This window comes from Sinohyriopsis cumingii, chromosome 19, assembly GCF_028554795.1.
Source record: "Sinohyriopsis cumingii isolate HCF-2022 chromosome 19, ASM2855479v2, whole genome shotgun sequence".
Classification (NCBI taxonomy): Eukaryota; Metazoa; Mollusca; class Bivalvia; order Unionida; family Unionidae; genus Sinohyriopsis; species Sinohyriopsis cumingii.
The window spans coordinates 4,508,255-4,526,742 of NC_142979.1; the positions used below are offsets into that span (position 1 = coordinate 4,508,255).

General features: G+C 37.4%; 1 protein-coding gene across 1 annotated transcript; it reads right to left on the reverse strand.

The window, feature by feature from the left end:
- Nucleotides 1-17,390: 17,390 nt before the first annotated feature.
- LOC149775082 (uncharacterized) lies at nt 17,391-17,906 on the reverse strand. Its single transcript, XM_089944338.1, has one exon. The coding sequence runs from the start codon at nt 17,904-17,906 to the stop codon at nt 17,391-17,393; it is 516 nt and encodes a 171-aa protein (XP_089800464.1).
- Between the last annotated feature and the right edge of the window lie 582 nt (nt 17,907-18,488).

The window sequence follows — 18,488 nt, forward strand, 5'->3', positions numbered from 1 at the left end:
TAAGGATGAAAAGAGAACGAAACCAACAACAAAACTATATATATCTGGGTATTTTGTGTTCACATAGTCATCGCTCACAGAACAGGATATACCACTGATGTAACCGACTTCAGTTTTGAAGGTTCTTTTTCCATATATCAGAGAGGCAGGCCATGAAAAGAAACAACCAGCTAGTAAGTCGAGAATGCAGATATATTTGGACATTCTTTCTGACATCTGTGTTCCATGTGGGACACAAATTTTACGATACCTCTCTACTGCAATAGTTATCAGAATGAAAACAGAGCTCACGCATGGGATATATGAAAGAAAACGAAACAATTTGCAGACTTTATCATTTGTAAATAAAATAGGATATCGCAACACTACTATAATGAACGGCATTGATATACAACATGCTGCCAGGTCAGATATTGCCAGAAAAACGATAAACGTTCTGTAAGTTGATGTCTTGTATTTTCGCATGTACACAAGGAGAGCAGAGCTGTTTCCAGGAATTCCCAAAATCATCAGAAGGCCGATAAACACAATGCCAGATATATTGTTTAGGGCCATGTTGTCATTTACGTTATGAATATCAAAATTCGGATCATCATGTCCAATGTCGCTCGCGTTTTCATCCATAATTTCAAACTTACACAGGATGATAGATTTCTGTCCAAACGAATATCTTTCATATATCCAAATGACCCTCTGTTTCCTACTATAACTGTCTTATCGAAAATGAAACAGGACATATTAACATGAATAATACAATGACATTATTGTTTCTTATCTCGACTTATGAAACGAGGTATAATTGTCCATTTCTTCCTTGACTTATCATATATTATAGTTTTGTCAAATTTTTACACATGCCATGCATACGTCCAACGTTCGTTTGTAAGAAAATGTCGCCTCTAAGTTCATTTAATGCTTCCATCTACACACCACCACCAAGAAAACCAAGAGCAAAAAATCAGTAACAAAATGAAATTAGATCAATACGTAAAATTATAGAAAGTCTCAAATGATACCATTGTTAGTACAATGGCAAAATTAGGTTGGAAAAATGCGCCAGAAGTTTGGATTTATAACAATGTCTTCTTCAGGAGACAATAACAAACCCTGGATACAAACACGCAAACATAGTTCAAGTAAAACAATACATATGTAAATTTATTGGCACTTAGAAGCACAACTTCAGTGATAATCAAAGGGTTGAAATGTCAAAGAAAATTGAAAAAAAAAGAAAGAAAAAAAGACCCCAGAAGAAATAGTTACATGTTGCGGAATGGAGCTAAGTCTGTACTATTTGGCCTAACATATTTGCCCATGTCACTAAAATAACTTGACTCACACGGGTTTTCATTTATATTTGAACATGAGTTTTTCGCTACTTGAGTAACACACTTCGCCCATAAAGTTCGCTACGGGATATTACAAGCGAAGTTCATGGAAAGATGTAATAATAATAATAATAATAATAATAATTTCAAGGAATGATTGTACGATTGTGTTGCAAGGTAGATGATATTGGTATGTGAAATACAGGTGCTACCAGTTTCTTGCTATGTCATCTGTTATTGTTCAATTTATGCCACATTTAGCAGTTTTGCCAACATATCGGTTGGAATAAATCTTGCACGTCAGGACGTAACTGTTGATTGATATTATACGCATCTCTTGCTGATTAACGCTTGAAAGTACAAATCTCAGTCACATGTTTGCAGGTTGGACACCGTGTTTCTTTGCATTCATATGTTGTGTTGGTCACGATCTGCTGGAGTAATTCTGTCATTATTAATACTTGTATCTTTAATACCTATACCCTCTTCGTATATTTTAGTCATCATTGAAAACTCGAAATCAGATATAATTCCATCACTAAGACTCGCTGATAACAACGAGGATAATTTCGAGAATGCTACCGTCGCTGTATGTAATTTTATTATGTAATCGGATAATTTTTCGTTCGTGCAAGTACATATTTATTTTGCGATGATATTAAGCACACCTGCAATGGTTGTTGCTGCTGAAATACAGATAGTTACAGCTGCTGTTGCCATCATTGTCACCGCTGATAATATGACACCGGTTCCAGCAACAACAGCGGATACTGAATAAACAATTACATCAACGATAACTAATCGTCGTCGATATTTTTGTACTTTTACTGTATATTGATCGACTCGATCTTTTAGCGCCGCCTGCCATTCACGCGCTTGATTGTACCTGTATTGTGCCCCGTCCATATATATTTTTATGCAGTAACCAATTGAGGTGTTTCAGCTAAAAATTCCAAACACCACCAGTAAGATGTTGCGGTTAATTTCTCATCAGCTGCTTCCAGAATAAATATTTCTTCGGTTCCGCTATTTAATATAACAGATACAACCCGGAAAACCTATCCGTTGAATGACGCCATGGAAACGTTGTAAATATTTCAAATTTTGCAGCACTAAACACAGACAGCCTGTACACGCCAGTTACTGTTGCGGTATATTTGATAGTTTTATTTTGCTGTGACCATGTTGCAAAACCCGATGATACCGTGTATACGATGTTTGTGATATGTCCGGGAGTTATTCCAGCTGAAATTTTAATCAAATTGGTTTTGTTGACGATCTCAGGAATTCCCGATGCGATGTTTTGCTGTGTTTGTTTGATCGTGTCTAGGTTAGTTTTGATATCAACGAGTTTTATATCAATGGTGTGCGGAGTGCCGAAGAATTCTTCTGCGATTTTTTGAAAATTTCTTCGAACTCTTGCAAAAGCGCCCACGTGAACATCATACTCGGCCCGCAGCGTGGATAGTTTTCCATCCACGTTGTCGTATTTTTTTGTTGCTGCGTCTTCGTCAGATGTTGGATCTCTTAAAGCTACTATTTTATTTCCGTTCATGCTGAGTTCACCCGTCATTATGTCGCCGGTGTTTTTCACGCGATTAGCAACGCTTCTTGCAATTTCATTTCTAATTGTTGCTAATGATGCACTTGAATCTTTGATTCTACCACCGTCAGTAAACACGGGAATATTATCCGTAACTGCACCAAGTACTCGTCGAACTATATCATTCCATTTGATATTGCTCGTTTTTAGTTTACCATATCGATCTTGAAAAATAACAACTTCATCTGGATCAACTCCAGCCATGTTCATGATATCAGCGAGGTCATCTTTAGTCGCATACTTCGACAGATCAACGTCGGATTTTATTTTCTTACTGGTAGAAGATCTTCTTCCGTAAATATCAACCATTATAATAAGACCTGTTGTTTAAAACGCTTTACGCGCAACGAATCGGTTACTTGTGTAATCATGCACAACTTTATGTAGTGGTTTGGATGATTTTGATATAGCGTCGAGTACATTAATTACTTCATGACCACATATTGGCGGATCTGTCATTGTTTGTGTTGGTAGCGTTGAATACCAAACTTTTTTATGAAGTGGTGCAACATACTTGATAAATTCAACGGGTGGAGCTAACCCGTACGAATCAAAATAAACGATTCCACGTGGATCAACCGCGTATGATACCCAATGAGTACCGGGTCCTGAATTCGAGTCTAGATTAATACTACCTGTTTCGAGTTTGTTTGGTTGTTTCGGTAATTGATCTCGCATAAAAACACCTCTAAAGGCTTTTATTTTTAATTTTTTAGCAGCATCAAGTAAATCAAAATTTGATGCTGGAACGTCTAACGTGGAAGCCTTAGACCTCTCCCCCAACGAGATCCTGGTAATCTTAAGCCGCGTCCCTTTTTTTGTATCCATTTCCTGTTGCTTTCTTTAGAGCCATTCCAGCAGCTGTTCCAATAGAACCTAATGCGGCTGCTTTTGCTAAGGCTGGAGCAGCAGCAGCTATTAGCGCTGGAATAGCCGTAAGAAGTGGAAATATACCACCTATTTTAACCATGTCTTTGATGGCGCTCGGGGAAAGATGAAATTGAACTCCAGTTTTTGATTCCAGGGCTTTATTGAAATGTTTAATCTGATTATTTGTCAACGATAATTTGTTTGGACCACCACCCATCTGATCTCGTTTTAGTGATATTTTAGTTCCGTATTTGTTGGCGGTTTTTGATTGAAGCTTTTTTACCTGACCAGGAGTCAGAGTAACATTAACATGACTATACGACATTTTTTATATAAATAATATTTTTCTGAATAATTAAAGATTTTCCACTGGTGCATCAACGACTCTCATTCGACCACTACCACCTTCAAGTAACATGGCTTTATCGCTAAGTATGACCGCAATTGCTCTGTAATTAACATTACCGGTATTTAATGTTGCTTTGAGATGTATATCAACGACAGATTGTTTTGATAGATCAAGATGTTCTAATGAAAAATAATAAATCGGATATAAAGTTCTGAAATCATGTTGCGATATTTGCAATCCAGTATCAACATTTTGATCATGTCCCATAAATGACATCAAACGATGATATGCACGTCCTACATAATTTTGTGCATAATTTAGTTGTATATTCTCTGTTGGTTCTTGTTGTCCGTTTATCCGTAAGGAAATATTTGTGAGACCTAGTTGGTCAAATATCATATGAGAACGAGTTTGTGAGTTTAAACGATTAGTTTCCTGAAACGCAATAAAAATATGTCGTGGTGCAGAAACACCCTGTTGTGATGCTATATGCCATGTAAACTGACCGTTAACGTTAGTTTGCATGCTATCCGTGCTTGTTGTTAACCATGACAACAAGAATTTACCACCAGTGTCCATGAAAGAAATCAATTTTTGTTCTTCTGCGATCGTTGGAGTCATTACCGGCATCCACAGTGAAAGTTTCGATAATACTACTTTACCAGCATCACCAGCGGGTCTCCACAGAGCACCATTATCATCACCTTTTCTCACTAGAACAACCGTGTGTCTAGCTCCAAAAATAACCTTTCTAACATTTCTACAAAATCCAAAAATATGCGATAGTGGAATTGTACATGAGAAACCTCTGTTGCCTACTAGCAACATATTTCTACGTACTGCAAATCCCAAGTTGAAATTTTCATTAGAACGATGAACCACTGGCGCCACATCAGCATCAGCGTTATTGACAAAATTTCTTGGTCGTCTTATATTATACTGATCGCTTTCAGGGTTATTAGAATTATCTTTCACAAACATCATTGTGGGACCTGCTGATCTTGTATAATCATCAGAATATCTTGCCAACCCTATTATTGTTGTAGCAACATCGACATCTTTCTCAATATATTCGATATTTTTTCCATCAATCATATACGTGGCGCTATCAAATAATGCCATGATCCCGTTGTTGACAAAACCAATTTTTACTGGGTCTAAGTAATTAGTATCATCCGTTTTTATAATTGTACCTTCTACCTCAATAAAAGCATCAGCGGGTAAAAGAATCTACTTGTGTCATGAACTTGTAGTTCAATTCTTCCACGTTGATCTGGTACTCGTGCGTCATAAGAATAAAACTGATAATCAGTACGATTCATCCTTAAGGACGAGTGCTTCCATGTCAAATGCTGTGTCGGATACGCGCTTGAACATTTTATTATAATTATTTTTCGTCTAACAAGTTGATTACCGCGTTCGGGAAATTCCACTTCCGGATATCAAACTTGAGATGTTATTTCCAGATTCACCTGCTAACGCCGCCAGTTTTTGATTTGCAGCCTGATTTATTATTTTACTGACATCTGCAGGCATCACCTCAGGACTTGGTAATTTTACTGGTGGTTGTTGTTTTCGTCGCAATAATCGTGCTAGTCTTTCTTTGATCGCCGAGAACGCCTTACCAGCAACATTGATAATTGCACCAGGAGCTTTATCACGAACAATATCAATGGCCTTCATCGATAATTGTTTTGCAACGGGTGCTACTTTTGGAGCTATCCTTGTAAATAATCCCTGAATAACATCACCAAGTCCATCTCCGTAAGTAGCTTTGTAGATTGGTAATCGTGAGTTTACCGCTCTGACCTGCACGGGTTTACGATGATTATTATGTATGATCATCTTTTTTAATTTACCATTTATTTAACAACTAGTCATCAACAAGTTCATCGATAAGTTCTCGGTAAATGCCAATATCCATGATACCACCTTGAAATAATCGCCGACAAATATCAGCTGCTTCATTAATTATTTCTGGTGAATTATTTCCGGCACGTTTTCCTCCTATGAGAACTTCTAACCGTGACACGTCATTGATGATATTATCAGGACAAACAAAATTGTTTTCTTCCGATGTAGTCAGAAAACCACTTCCAACAACGCTCGGAGGATCATCATCATCCCCCCTTGTCAACGTCCGTTCTCTTTCTTCTCTAAACTCCTCAATTGGTTTCCTCAAAACAGTACTTCGTCGGGTGTACAATCGCTGCAGAGGTGAAGGTTCTTGCTGTGGTGGAGGAAGTTTCTGCTGGGAGGGTTGTTCTTGTTTTAGTTGTTCCAGTCTCTATCTATAAAGTCTTTTTACTTCTCTATCAAGACTTTTGTATTCTGGACCTCTAGCTTGTTTTTTGTTGTAATATACGCGATATATCCATTTAATGAAATTATCATCATTTGTTTTTTCATAACGGGGTTTTAAAAAACTAGATTTATCAAATATATTATTTAATATCATCTCAGGTAATTTTTCTCTTTCAATATTTCTAATATCATCAACAACCCCTTCGTTAAATCTTTCAATTAATTCTAAGTTTTCTCCTGCTGGTTTGGGTTTAGATACATGTTTTTTTTGCACGTCGGCGAATTCAGTACGAAGTTTTCCAATTTCTTCAAGTATTTCCTCACCAAAAGGTGGAGGCAGAGCCGCAGCTATATCAACTGGAAGATCTCGTAAAATCTTTTTTGTTTCCTTGGTTCTTTCTGCTATTTTTTCAGTCTGCACTGCAGTTTGTTTTGATACCGGAAGAAGATCTTCTTTGATGACAGTTGTAACTTTCTCAGTAGCTGCAGTGACGGGCTTAAACAGTTTTTTAGTGTCCTCTTCATACTCAACTTGTGCTTCTTGCTACGCTTGCAGATTTTTTCTGAATGAGTCTCTAACAGGAAGAAATTTTTAATTGCTTCTAATCGTTCTCGTGCTATTCTTGCAGTATGAGATTCCGAATGTACCATTATTTTTTAAATATATCAATCTTTTAATTAATATCAGCAGAAGAGGTGTAAATTTAATCAAAAAAGATATCATTCAACTGTGCGTGGCTGCGTCAAGGAACCACTAACAAATGTCGTGGAGAATATTGTAAAGTACATAATTATCTTATAAAGAAAAATCCTCATGCTGGTCCATGAAGTTGTGTTGGATGTAACAACGGCGTTAGAGGATTATATCAGATTTGCAAAAATTTCGGTGGAGATCGATACAGAAGTTTGATGATATATTACAGAAAAAGAAAGAACATAAATCCAAAACCACCATCAGAACTTGAATATTACTTGAAACATAGAACAAATAAAGATGAGGAGAACGCGTTAAGAAATATTCATCAAACTTGAATTTACATAAATTAATAGCAGCAGAGAGGGTGCCTACCAACGTTGGTTGTCAAAAAAATAAACAAGAATAAATAAACACGTAGAGTACTTTATTTTTCAGCTACTATTTCGAACTGAGGTTTCATTGATGGGGTTGGTTTCAACAGAAATAAAACATCTCAAGGAAACGTTAATTTGTAAACATCTGGACCTTTCTACGAGATGATTTTATTTGTTTGTTTTATTTGTTTTTGTCGGAATTCTATGGTCTGTTCACCCTCTCTGCTGCTCGGAGTGTAACTCCATACATGTAATACTTTAGTCGTTGGCTAATTGTGGGGTTTGTAAAACGCAGTGTGTTTTGAGACTGAAAAAATAATTTGTATATCTGTCCCTTTTTGTTTACATATTTTCACTATTTCTATTTGAGTGAATGCATTTTATACTACATGAAAAAATACTACATTTCTTTGCTATCTGAGTAAAGCACATCATTATTTCGTTGTGAAATCATTGTGAATTATTCACCCCTTTTGCTTGTACTGTGTAAAGCCATTTATTCGTATTTTCATTATTAAGTCTGTGTGTTTTATGTTAATTGACCCAATATTTGGATCATATACACGCACATATTTATCATAATTAATTGTTCATGCAAGTCGTTCGTTATTAAACATTGTATTTGTATCACCATCAAACGTGTTCTGTTGTAAATCCGAAATCCCACCCGGTTATCTTGTTAAACTTAGAGGCCACTTGTTCACTAGCTATTGTCTCAAGCTATCAAATTATGCATGGATGTACATTTTGTCTAGCAAAAGGAATAACAGAAATGTTCGTTTTCTCAACATGATCTCTAAGCTCAATGTCATTTAAATGGATTGAAGTTGGGTCATATAATATGCTCAAGGTTCAGGGAGAACAATCAGAATCATTATTAACCAGTTTAATTGTCAAAATATTCTTCATTTAAAGTAGAATTTATATAGGTCATGTAAGCGTTCAGCAAAGATTTTTTCTGTAATGGATCTCATTTTTTTAGAATTTGCTTCTACATACCTTTTATATGACAATCGGTCACTTTATTCGGATCAGCATACATCCATATTTCTTGGGAAAGTCATTATTTATACGACCGAGAAAGACTTCTTATAATATCTAATTTGTCTCAGATGCAAATGGTGTCAATCTAATAATAAATATGGCTACCATCATGAAAATCTAATTATAGCTACTCCTCCTGATAGTATAGACGTATTTGCATAGTGTTTTCACCGAAAGTTCTATACTAGTGCCTGCTTTGTCATAGTTGAAAGTAGTGCGGGTCTAACATCCAAAATGGCCAGGACAGCAACGAATTGGAGAATTTTATCGCTCAGTAAGATCAAAGATTGGTTCAATTCTCTGCTGTTAAAAGGAAAAATGGTCATTTCGGACAGTAGAACATCAGTCCCTTCCAGTTTCTATCGTATGCAATTAAATGTCTTGACTTTAACAATGCAAAACCACTTTTGATGTCATTTTCCGCATGCACTAAATTATGTAGTGTAATGCTATTGTGGGCCGCTATTTAAGTTGTAGGATGATCAATGGCAGAGGCGAAATTTGGCTGAACTACCAATTAGCGTTCTTTAAGGAAGGGAGTAAACCTAATCACATTCAGCGTAATGTAATTAGACATATTCATTTCGTTAAAGAAACTGAACCCCAGTTTAAATAACCAACATTCCTTATGTACTGTTGGGGGTAGGGAGAAGGGAGAGAGAGGGGGAGGGAGAGAGGGGGGAATGGTTTAAGCCGATACTGACAAAGCTCGACGAAGCGAAAACGACGTACAATGCCAAGATCAGCGTTTGGACACGATCACGGCGACTCAGCGATCCCATCAATGATTGCTGCAGGAGATAACTCCGCCGCCTCTGGAAGAACCTGCACTTGCCATTGCAGAAAACCTAACGCTAAAACAACTAAATAAATCAGCAATCAATGATGTAAATAAAGAAGAAGAACCAACGCTTGACAAGTTAAAGAAAGAAGAAGAAGCCAGGTTTGAGGAGAACAGAAGACGAAACCAAAGCCAGGTTTGAGAATGAGAACAGAAGATGAAGCCAGACTAGAAAAGATAAAAGAAGCAGAAGATAGACTCGAAAAGATAAAAGAAAAAGAAAATCTTACAAAATCAAAATTTACGGAGATGTGTGAGCAGTAGGTAGAAACCAAGGATAGTCTAGAAAAGCTGTGTGTGGAGGAAGAGAAAGTTTCTAAAGGTACTGATCATGAGGCTGTCAGACACAATGAGTCTATGAGGCAATTAATCCACGATACTAAATATTCAGAACCAGATTTGACACTAAAATGGTTAGTTAATTTAGAAAATGAGAAAAGTCCAGCTATGCAATTTTAAATAAGAGAGCAACTTTATTTCAACATTGTAGCAGCACGCACCATTTTAGATAAAAAAAAATATTTGTGGAAGACGATTCAGATGAGTGAAATACTTGATAAATTAAGACAATTAAACAAGGATCTTCGTACTAACGCTGAATAAATAAATAAAAGTTACAGATTGCATTTAGAATAACAGCAAAAACATCAGCAGATTGTACAAATATCTAAGCAGCCAGGATTAAATGGTATACTTAAACCATGGCTTTCAGCACAAAAGAAAGAGGGTGAAACAGAAGGAAGTGGAATCGGTGGAAACATCTGATCACAATCTAGCCGAGAAAATCTCTCGTCTCAATTTGCTGATCGCGTCTAGACAAGCGGGGAATGTCGATGTTGAAATTCATAACGACATGGTGGAGATCCTTATTCATCTTCTGGATCCAGAGCTGGTGACGTAGGATCAGTATAGATTTGTACGAGGACTTGATATAGAAAACAAAGGTTCCCAACATGGCTCTCGAGGATACTATGTCGCTCTTTGATTCACGCTCGGCCAAACCCACGGTGACGTTATATCCACCCCTGAAATTAGACCAGCAGTCGTCGTATGAGATTGTGTTGATTTCCTCTGAAATCTGAAATAGCCTTTTTAATGTCATCGCGAAAATAATCAGTTTTCGTACGTGAACTCGTCACTCTGTATTCAGCTAAAATCGATCATGATCTTTTCAGGAGGTTAGAATATCACCGACATCGCCACGGAAATCTCCAGACTGATCACTGCTAACGGAGAAGTCTCTTCCAATATCAAAATCGAACCCAATTACTCCACTCTGCTAAAAAATCACTATCTGCACGTGAGACGCAGAGGGTCGTGACTTAAAGTTTAATGACGGAGGACGACGCTGATTAAAAAAAATGTTCTCAGATAAAAAAAGAAGCGATGAGACGATCATGCTTCCAGCGTCATAAAATCGTGGGTGGATTTTGATCCACGCTGTTTTCCTTGGTGCGAGCAGCCCTCCCATTGCTGTCAAGGCAGCTGAAATGCAGCCGCCGAAGCAGACTGTGCCACTGTAACGGGTGCGGGACAAAAAATAGCCACCAAAAATCATGCCCATCACACTATCAACGTTTCAGACGACATCTAAGCCGGAAATGACTGAACAGTTTTCCAATATCTTTCTAAGCCGGCTTCTCAGAAGACAACAGTAGTCCTCATCGACAGATCAGAAAAGATTTTACATTACCTAGAGAGAACGTTTGGTGTAAACAGTCCATCCCTGGGTGCCGTCATGTCCGGATATAGATTAAACAGATTATGGTAATTTTATCAAAGTGTTATTATTGCATTGTGTATTCGACGTTTACTCCCGAGTACTTTCGACTGAACAATGATACTCCCGTGGATGACTCTACCACCGAGTACGAGTACGTCGAATATCAGGACACCAAGATCACAGATCACCAATCTCAACATGAGTGCGCATCGAAAAATAGAGGAGCATGACGGGGATGTGTAACTGCTTCCCCATAAGGCCTTTCTGGAAGTCGGCACTAAAAACTATGCAACGAATGCACAAGTTACATTGCACGATAACTGATAGTGGAAGAAATCAATGTCTACTTAGCCCAAGCCAGCACGATCCTGAGTCTGATTATGTTGAACGATGACTATATGGGAACATGTGTCACCAAGATGTCGTGGTTCAACGCGGACCTTCTTCCCGTTTCAGGAATGGCGGATGTCATTGCGGTCAACGGAGATAATTTCAGAGACAATTTTGCATTCGTATGTAAAGCCGCATACAGCGTCTGCTTTTCAGCTCGACGCGTTCTTACAGATCCCATCTACGAGATTTGCATGCTGCTTCCGATCAGCAACATCTTTGGCGTGCACTGAGCTATTGGTACCATCTTCAAAGGAGTGAAATATACGCTAGTTCTGAAAAGAGATTTAGCCACTCAGTACATGTACAGAGCAACTGTAGCCGACGATACACAAGTCGACATGAAGTGGCTGTTAGTGTGTATGCCCCAAATCATTCCCTCGACAAGTTACATGCTTGAGCTGGAATCAACGCTGGATAGATTCTGCCAAAACTGTACTTCGAGCACCACGTCATGGAGAGTCACCACCAATCCAGGCAGCGAACTTCCCAGACATGTCTTTGTGGCATTTCAGATGGCAGCACGACGCAATAATAACCAGTCTGGAATGAAGCACGTGTTTGAACATCTCAACCTGACTCTCATTCACGTCCGCGTTAACTCCAGGCACTATCCAACGCGACCACTAGAGTGTAACTTTGCCATTGAAATAAGAAAGTATTCTCTCGCATAAATAATACTCATGGATGCGATTTAGAAGTACCGCAACGTGGAAACGGGCACGCAGGTCTCGCTGTACGATTTTGCTAACTTGTTTACCATCTTCCACTTCGGTATCTCCAAATCTTCCGAGTGACTTAACGATTCTCCGCCGACATCAAAATGTTGTGGATCGTGAATCCAGGATCTGATTAAGTGTGTTAAGAGCTGGTCACCGCAGACCGATTCATGACACTTAACGTTCTCAATGGAGAAATGAACATCTTTGTATAGACAACTTTGTTTTCCAGACAACTTTGCCCAGAAAAACGTCCGTCGAACTAAACGCGATGATGGATGCATTGGCAACAAGGTCATTTCCTTCGTCAAGTCCGTGGTACCCAATATGTTGACGTCAGTTCTTGCTCCGTGGTGGCTTGCAGCAGCGACATGAGCTATTACAGGCACTGCGATCTCAATATGAACTGCGAGGACCTTCGGTGGAAATAAAACATGTGCGTGGTAGATTGTAAAGGATGCGGGCAGCGACAAATTCTCGGTAGAGTTGTAGACTTTCATGCGTTGATCGGAAAACTTAACAGACCTCGTGGAGGATGGACGCTGCCAGGACACAAATACAACGGAGCATGGAATCCCTTAGAACAACAACTGGATGAACACGATCAGCATCTACCCGCTCAATAGCCCACAACGGTGTCGATGCCATCGCGATAAAACACGATATATGTTACAGAGATCATCCCGACGACCAAGCGTGATGAGATCGAGTCTTTCTGAGAGATTTAAGAGAACTCAGACGAAGAAATTTCAGAGAACGCGTAGATCGAGCTCTTGTGCGTGTCATGATTGGCACCAAACATAAGCTGTGCGTGTGTGTATGCAGCATACCGGGAGTGTCAGAAGATCTTTCAGAACCGGCAATGAAAGTTCTCGCAGAAGAACAGCATCAACCCGCACGCAATCATTTTCCAAGACGCAGAGTCATCGCAGTTTCCGTAGACGAGATATGGTCGGCAGATCTCGTCGACATGATAGACGACAGCGCGTACAACGATCATTTCTACTGTCTCATGACGATCATTGATGTGTTCAGCAATTATGCCTGAGTCATTCCTTTGAAAAACAAAAAAGGAACCCTTATCGTAGAAGCGCTGAATAACATTGTGGGTGTGCGAAAACCTCATAAACTCTAGGCAAATCACGATAATGAATTTTATAACAAAACATCTAAGACTGACTACAAAAAATAATATTTTCTTGTACAAAAGCATGGCCCTATGAAGGCATTTGTCGTCGAGCGGTTTATTAGAACTGTCAAAAATCGTTGCGGATAAGATTCTTCAGGGATAACACCCACATATACTTATATTTTCTGCCAGATCTCGTCGACTAATATAATCATACCTACCATCGAACCATCCACATGATACCCGCCTTATTTCTTTTAAGATACAAATTCAAAGTAGGTGATCACGTCAGAATAAGTAGACAAAAATCCTCATTCGAGAAAAGATACACACCTAACTAGACCGAAGAGGTTTTCGTTGTCGATACAGATAGAAAACATTCTAGTTACCTTCGCTCTCAAAGATTCATCAGGAGAACACATCAAAGTGTCTTTTTACGAGCAGAAATTACAAAAATAATCCAAACAAACTCTGCTCGGAGTCGAAAAAGTCATCTCTATCAAGGTAAAAATGTCTCCCAACAAGTAGATTGGTTATCCTGCACGTTTCAACTAGCTGAGTCATACAGCCTCCTTGACTACGATGACAAAGCCTTCAATATAATCGTATCGTACTCCTCACCAAAACTCTTCCCAGAGACCGACTTATATTTTCCGCATGCTCACGAAGACCCATCTTCTCAAAGGTACGATTGGACCCATACTCAGATTGTACGAATTTAACGCTAGCTACTAACTGTACTTGAATCACATTATTCAGCTAGAGAAAAGACTAATCTCACTGTGGTTCTGACAAATGGAAACGCTTCAGCTTTTTCTGGATGTAATACTGCTGATTGTAACGGTGCACTGGACCCTGATGCCTATGCATACGCCTCACCCACTCCTCATTTCCTCTTCTTCGCTCTCTTCACAATAAATCATCTCAGGCACATAACTCAAATCCTTATTAGCGAACGCTATTAACTTCTTGGCACGCTTCAGCCACTCGTAAAACTTATCCTCACTTAATTCCGTCACAGGACTGCGCACACTAAGCTCATAACCACTTTCCCAAGGCCAAATCGGAAAATCTATCTTCGCTATACCACAAACACATCTCTAATACACAAAAAGAGCCATGTTTTCCTATAAGGAATAAAGTAAACCAGAATATCCATTGATCAGAGGTGAGCCAGATTCATCTCTTCTCAGTAGTATAGATCCACGGGGATTCACTTACCCAGATCACACAGTGAGCTGGGTGAATCAAAAAACCCATTTTTGTCTTATACTACTTTCACCCTTTCACCCTTTATAATGTTGGAGTGCGAAATGAAGTATAATATTGTCTGCCCGAGGGTCCGTCTGTTGCAAGTTTTAAGAAGTGTCTAAATATTCAGCGATATTACCTTGAACGTTGGGATTATATATATATATATATATATATATATATATATATATATATATATATATATTACTATATGATAAAATGATCATAGTTGGGTATTTATCGATGTATAAATTTTACCTAATCACTCACAAAGTAAATAAAGTCTGAAGGACTTTATGTAAACTTCATTAGTGATTAGGTAAAATTTACACATTGATAAATACCCATCCATGATCATTTAATCCTTATAATTCCAATTTAATTCCTTTCTAACATCACATCATCAGATTTAACCAACAAAACATTAACTTTTATGTACATCGAATTTTTTTTTTCTCATTAGCCTCTTAACTGCGGTAGAATACATAGCATTATTTTCGCTAGCTAAGATTCATCGATTCTTTATACAGTGATACGGTGTAGAATGTCATTGCGGGTCATGATAGTGATATGCTGTTATGAACAATATTTTTATATATAAAAAATGGTTGTTGCAGTTTAACTAGGAATATTCCTTTTTTTTGAAAATTACTCTTGCGTATGGCACTTGTTATAGCAACATCTTTATTACTTTCTACGCATTTCGATCTTTCAAAAGCAAAATCGTATCAATTTTTAGTGACATCCCTTGGTTGACATATGACCCTGACCTTTAATAACCGCTGCTGTAACATGTTGTCGAGGTGAAATGCAATAATTTCCGAAGACTGGCTTCTAAAGCCTGCCATATGCCTTCTTCGGCAAAAGAATGAGTGTTGGAGTGCATGAAGGTCTGTGCAAATACATTGTTTTAACTTCTAATGGTCTATTTTAATCTGTGGCCTGTCATTTTGTATCGGAAATCACAGGAATGGGTGGGTCGGAGCTTGTTGTTCTAATTATTATGGTGTAAAGCGATGATATAGATAAAACTTCACATCAGATAATTTGGTAACATGGAACCAGAAGTAGTTCGCAGAATTTATTGATGTGTAAAAAATTCCATACCAGTATAACGTGACTGTTTACATCAAGCCAAAGCGTAGAAGACGTAGTCAATTTATAATAATTGGAATATATACATATATTAGTTACAACTCTATGGCCTTAAGCTAAGTAAAAGAAAAAGAGAAAGCCAAAAAGTTTTGTAAAATCAACAAATAATTTATTTTCCCATAAAGCAGAGTGAAAATTTAAAACGAACTGACAATATTGTGAATTTGATCATAAATGGTCATAAAAGTTATATTACAAGTCCAACTGTATGAAGTTCCAATTGAATTTGAGTGGTATTCTAAAGACGTTCCAATACTGAACTTATCGATGTGAATCTCGCCTAGAACGTGCTGAAGTGCCAGTGGTCTAAAATATGGCAATGTACAAACAGTCTTTAGATTTATCACAATAATATAATAAAATATCCTTGGCTGAATTCATTACATGTCCAATTCATGTTCCAGTTGAAGAATATTACTGAGCACTTTGCAATTGCAGTGAATAATAATTTGAATAAATTAATCCAGCCGAGTCTGAAGCTGAGCACAACAATGATTCTGCTTCAGAAGTTAAGACACACATGAATAATTCTTAGGTCAACAAGATTATATACTTCTCTACTTGAACTAGGTCGCATTTTCTGAAAATACTGATAACTAATATGAATTTCCCATTCTAGAAGTTTCATAGATCAGAATCATGACAATATCTTTAACACAAAAGTCTGTGATTACATAAATAAAGATTTTGAATATTTAATCCTCAACCATAGAGAAAACTGTATCCATGTATTATGTTGTTTAAAAAAACCTTCTGCATCCATGATGGACGCTCTACTCACTTAGGACACAGAAACGGTCGACAAAAGAAATATAAAAAACATAACAGAAGCAACTTCATATCTTGAAGGGACCTAGTATTTAGCATATATGTACAAGGGGGACACTTTTGGATGCAAAAAAAGAGAAGCTCGACTTATTTGTTTTTATTTTCAATAATTGCGGCAATTTGTAATGAATTATCGTCTTTATTTATAAAATAATTTGAAAGCTATATCTCCCCAAAGTCAATGTTTTAGCTTTCATATTCTATTGAATTGTATTTTTTAGAATGCTTTTTAAAGGTTTAAGCATTTTTATTAGCGGCTGCTATATCTGATTCCAGACAGGCTTCGTTCGAACACATTTAAAAGCTGTTCATAACATGATTCTTTCTATAAAATTGAAGGATCTTTCAGAAGTCGTTCAAGCGTTTGCTATTGTTAGCAAGGGTTTGCATGTTTCAGTGATTGATTAGGATAAATGCAATAAATTGGCAACGAACAGTGCAAATCTAGCCTCTTTAATAGTTAATAGTATAAGTTTACAATCCATTTCATGCTAACCAATAAAATACATGAATATTGTTCCACGAAAAATAGATTTTCATGAATTATTCAAAGGTAATTTCTCCATTTTCCCACTAGGTGAGATTATCGCCTTTCTTTGAATATATGTATGTATGTATGTATGTATGTATGCATGTATGTATATATATATATATATATATATATATATATATATATATATATATATATATATATATATATATATATATACATATAATTTAAACTCTGGGTCTCAACAAACACCTTTAGTTTGCATACCAATAGCATATGCCCTGCTTAAAAGTGATTAGTTCCGTGTTAAGCACATTCCTGAAAGAGATCTGTAAAATCTGCAGATTTCTTCCATAAACCTCTTGTCACAGAATCCATAGATGACTGGATTGGCAACGTTGCTAATAAAGAATGTCCACTGAAATATCTGGTAGGCCGCCATGCCTGGAAAGGACAGGTTTTCTAGAAAAGTCTTATCGACTGCTCTTATAATTCGAAAAGCCGCAGGTATAAGGAAGCTGCAGATCAGAACAACTGTGATGACGAACACGACTCGTGTGATACGGATCGTTTTGTGTCGCCTTTTATTACATTTTTTAATGACATCTAACTCATCTGGACAATAATCTTTCTTTACGCAATCCAAATAATCTCCTTTCTTGTTTTCCTCAGCCTGTAAACTAGAAAATTCAATCGTTTGTGTTCTAACTGTGCTGTCTTGAGATAGCTGTTGCTCATTCCTTTTGAAATCTGTTTTCTTCATCCGAAATATTTGCATTCCGATGAGGGAGTAGATAATTGTTAAAGTCATTAAGGATGAAAAGAGAACGAAACCAACAACAAAACTATATATATCTGGGTATTTTGTGTTCACATAGTCATCGCTCACAGAACAGGATATACCACTGATGTAACCGACTTCAGTTTTGAAGGTTCTTTTTCCATATATCAGAGAGGCAGGCCATGAAAAGAAACAACCAGCTAGTAAGTCGAGAATGCAGATATATTTGGACATTCTTTCTGACATCTGTGTTCCATGTGGGACACAAATTTTACGATACCTCTCTACTGCAATAGTTATCAGAATGAAAACAGAGCTCACGCATGGGATATATGAAAGAAAACGAAACAATTTGCAGACTTTATCATTTGTAAATAAAATAGGATATCGCAACACTACTATAATGAACGGCATTGATATACAACATGCTGCCAGGTCAGATATTGCCAGAAAAACGATAAACGTTCTGTAAGTTGATGTCTTGTATTTTCGCATGTACACAAGGAGAGCAGAGCTGTTTCCAGGAATTCCCAAAATCATCAGAAGGCCGATAAACACAATGCCAGATATATTGTTTAGGGCCATGTTGTCATTTACGTTATGAATATCAAA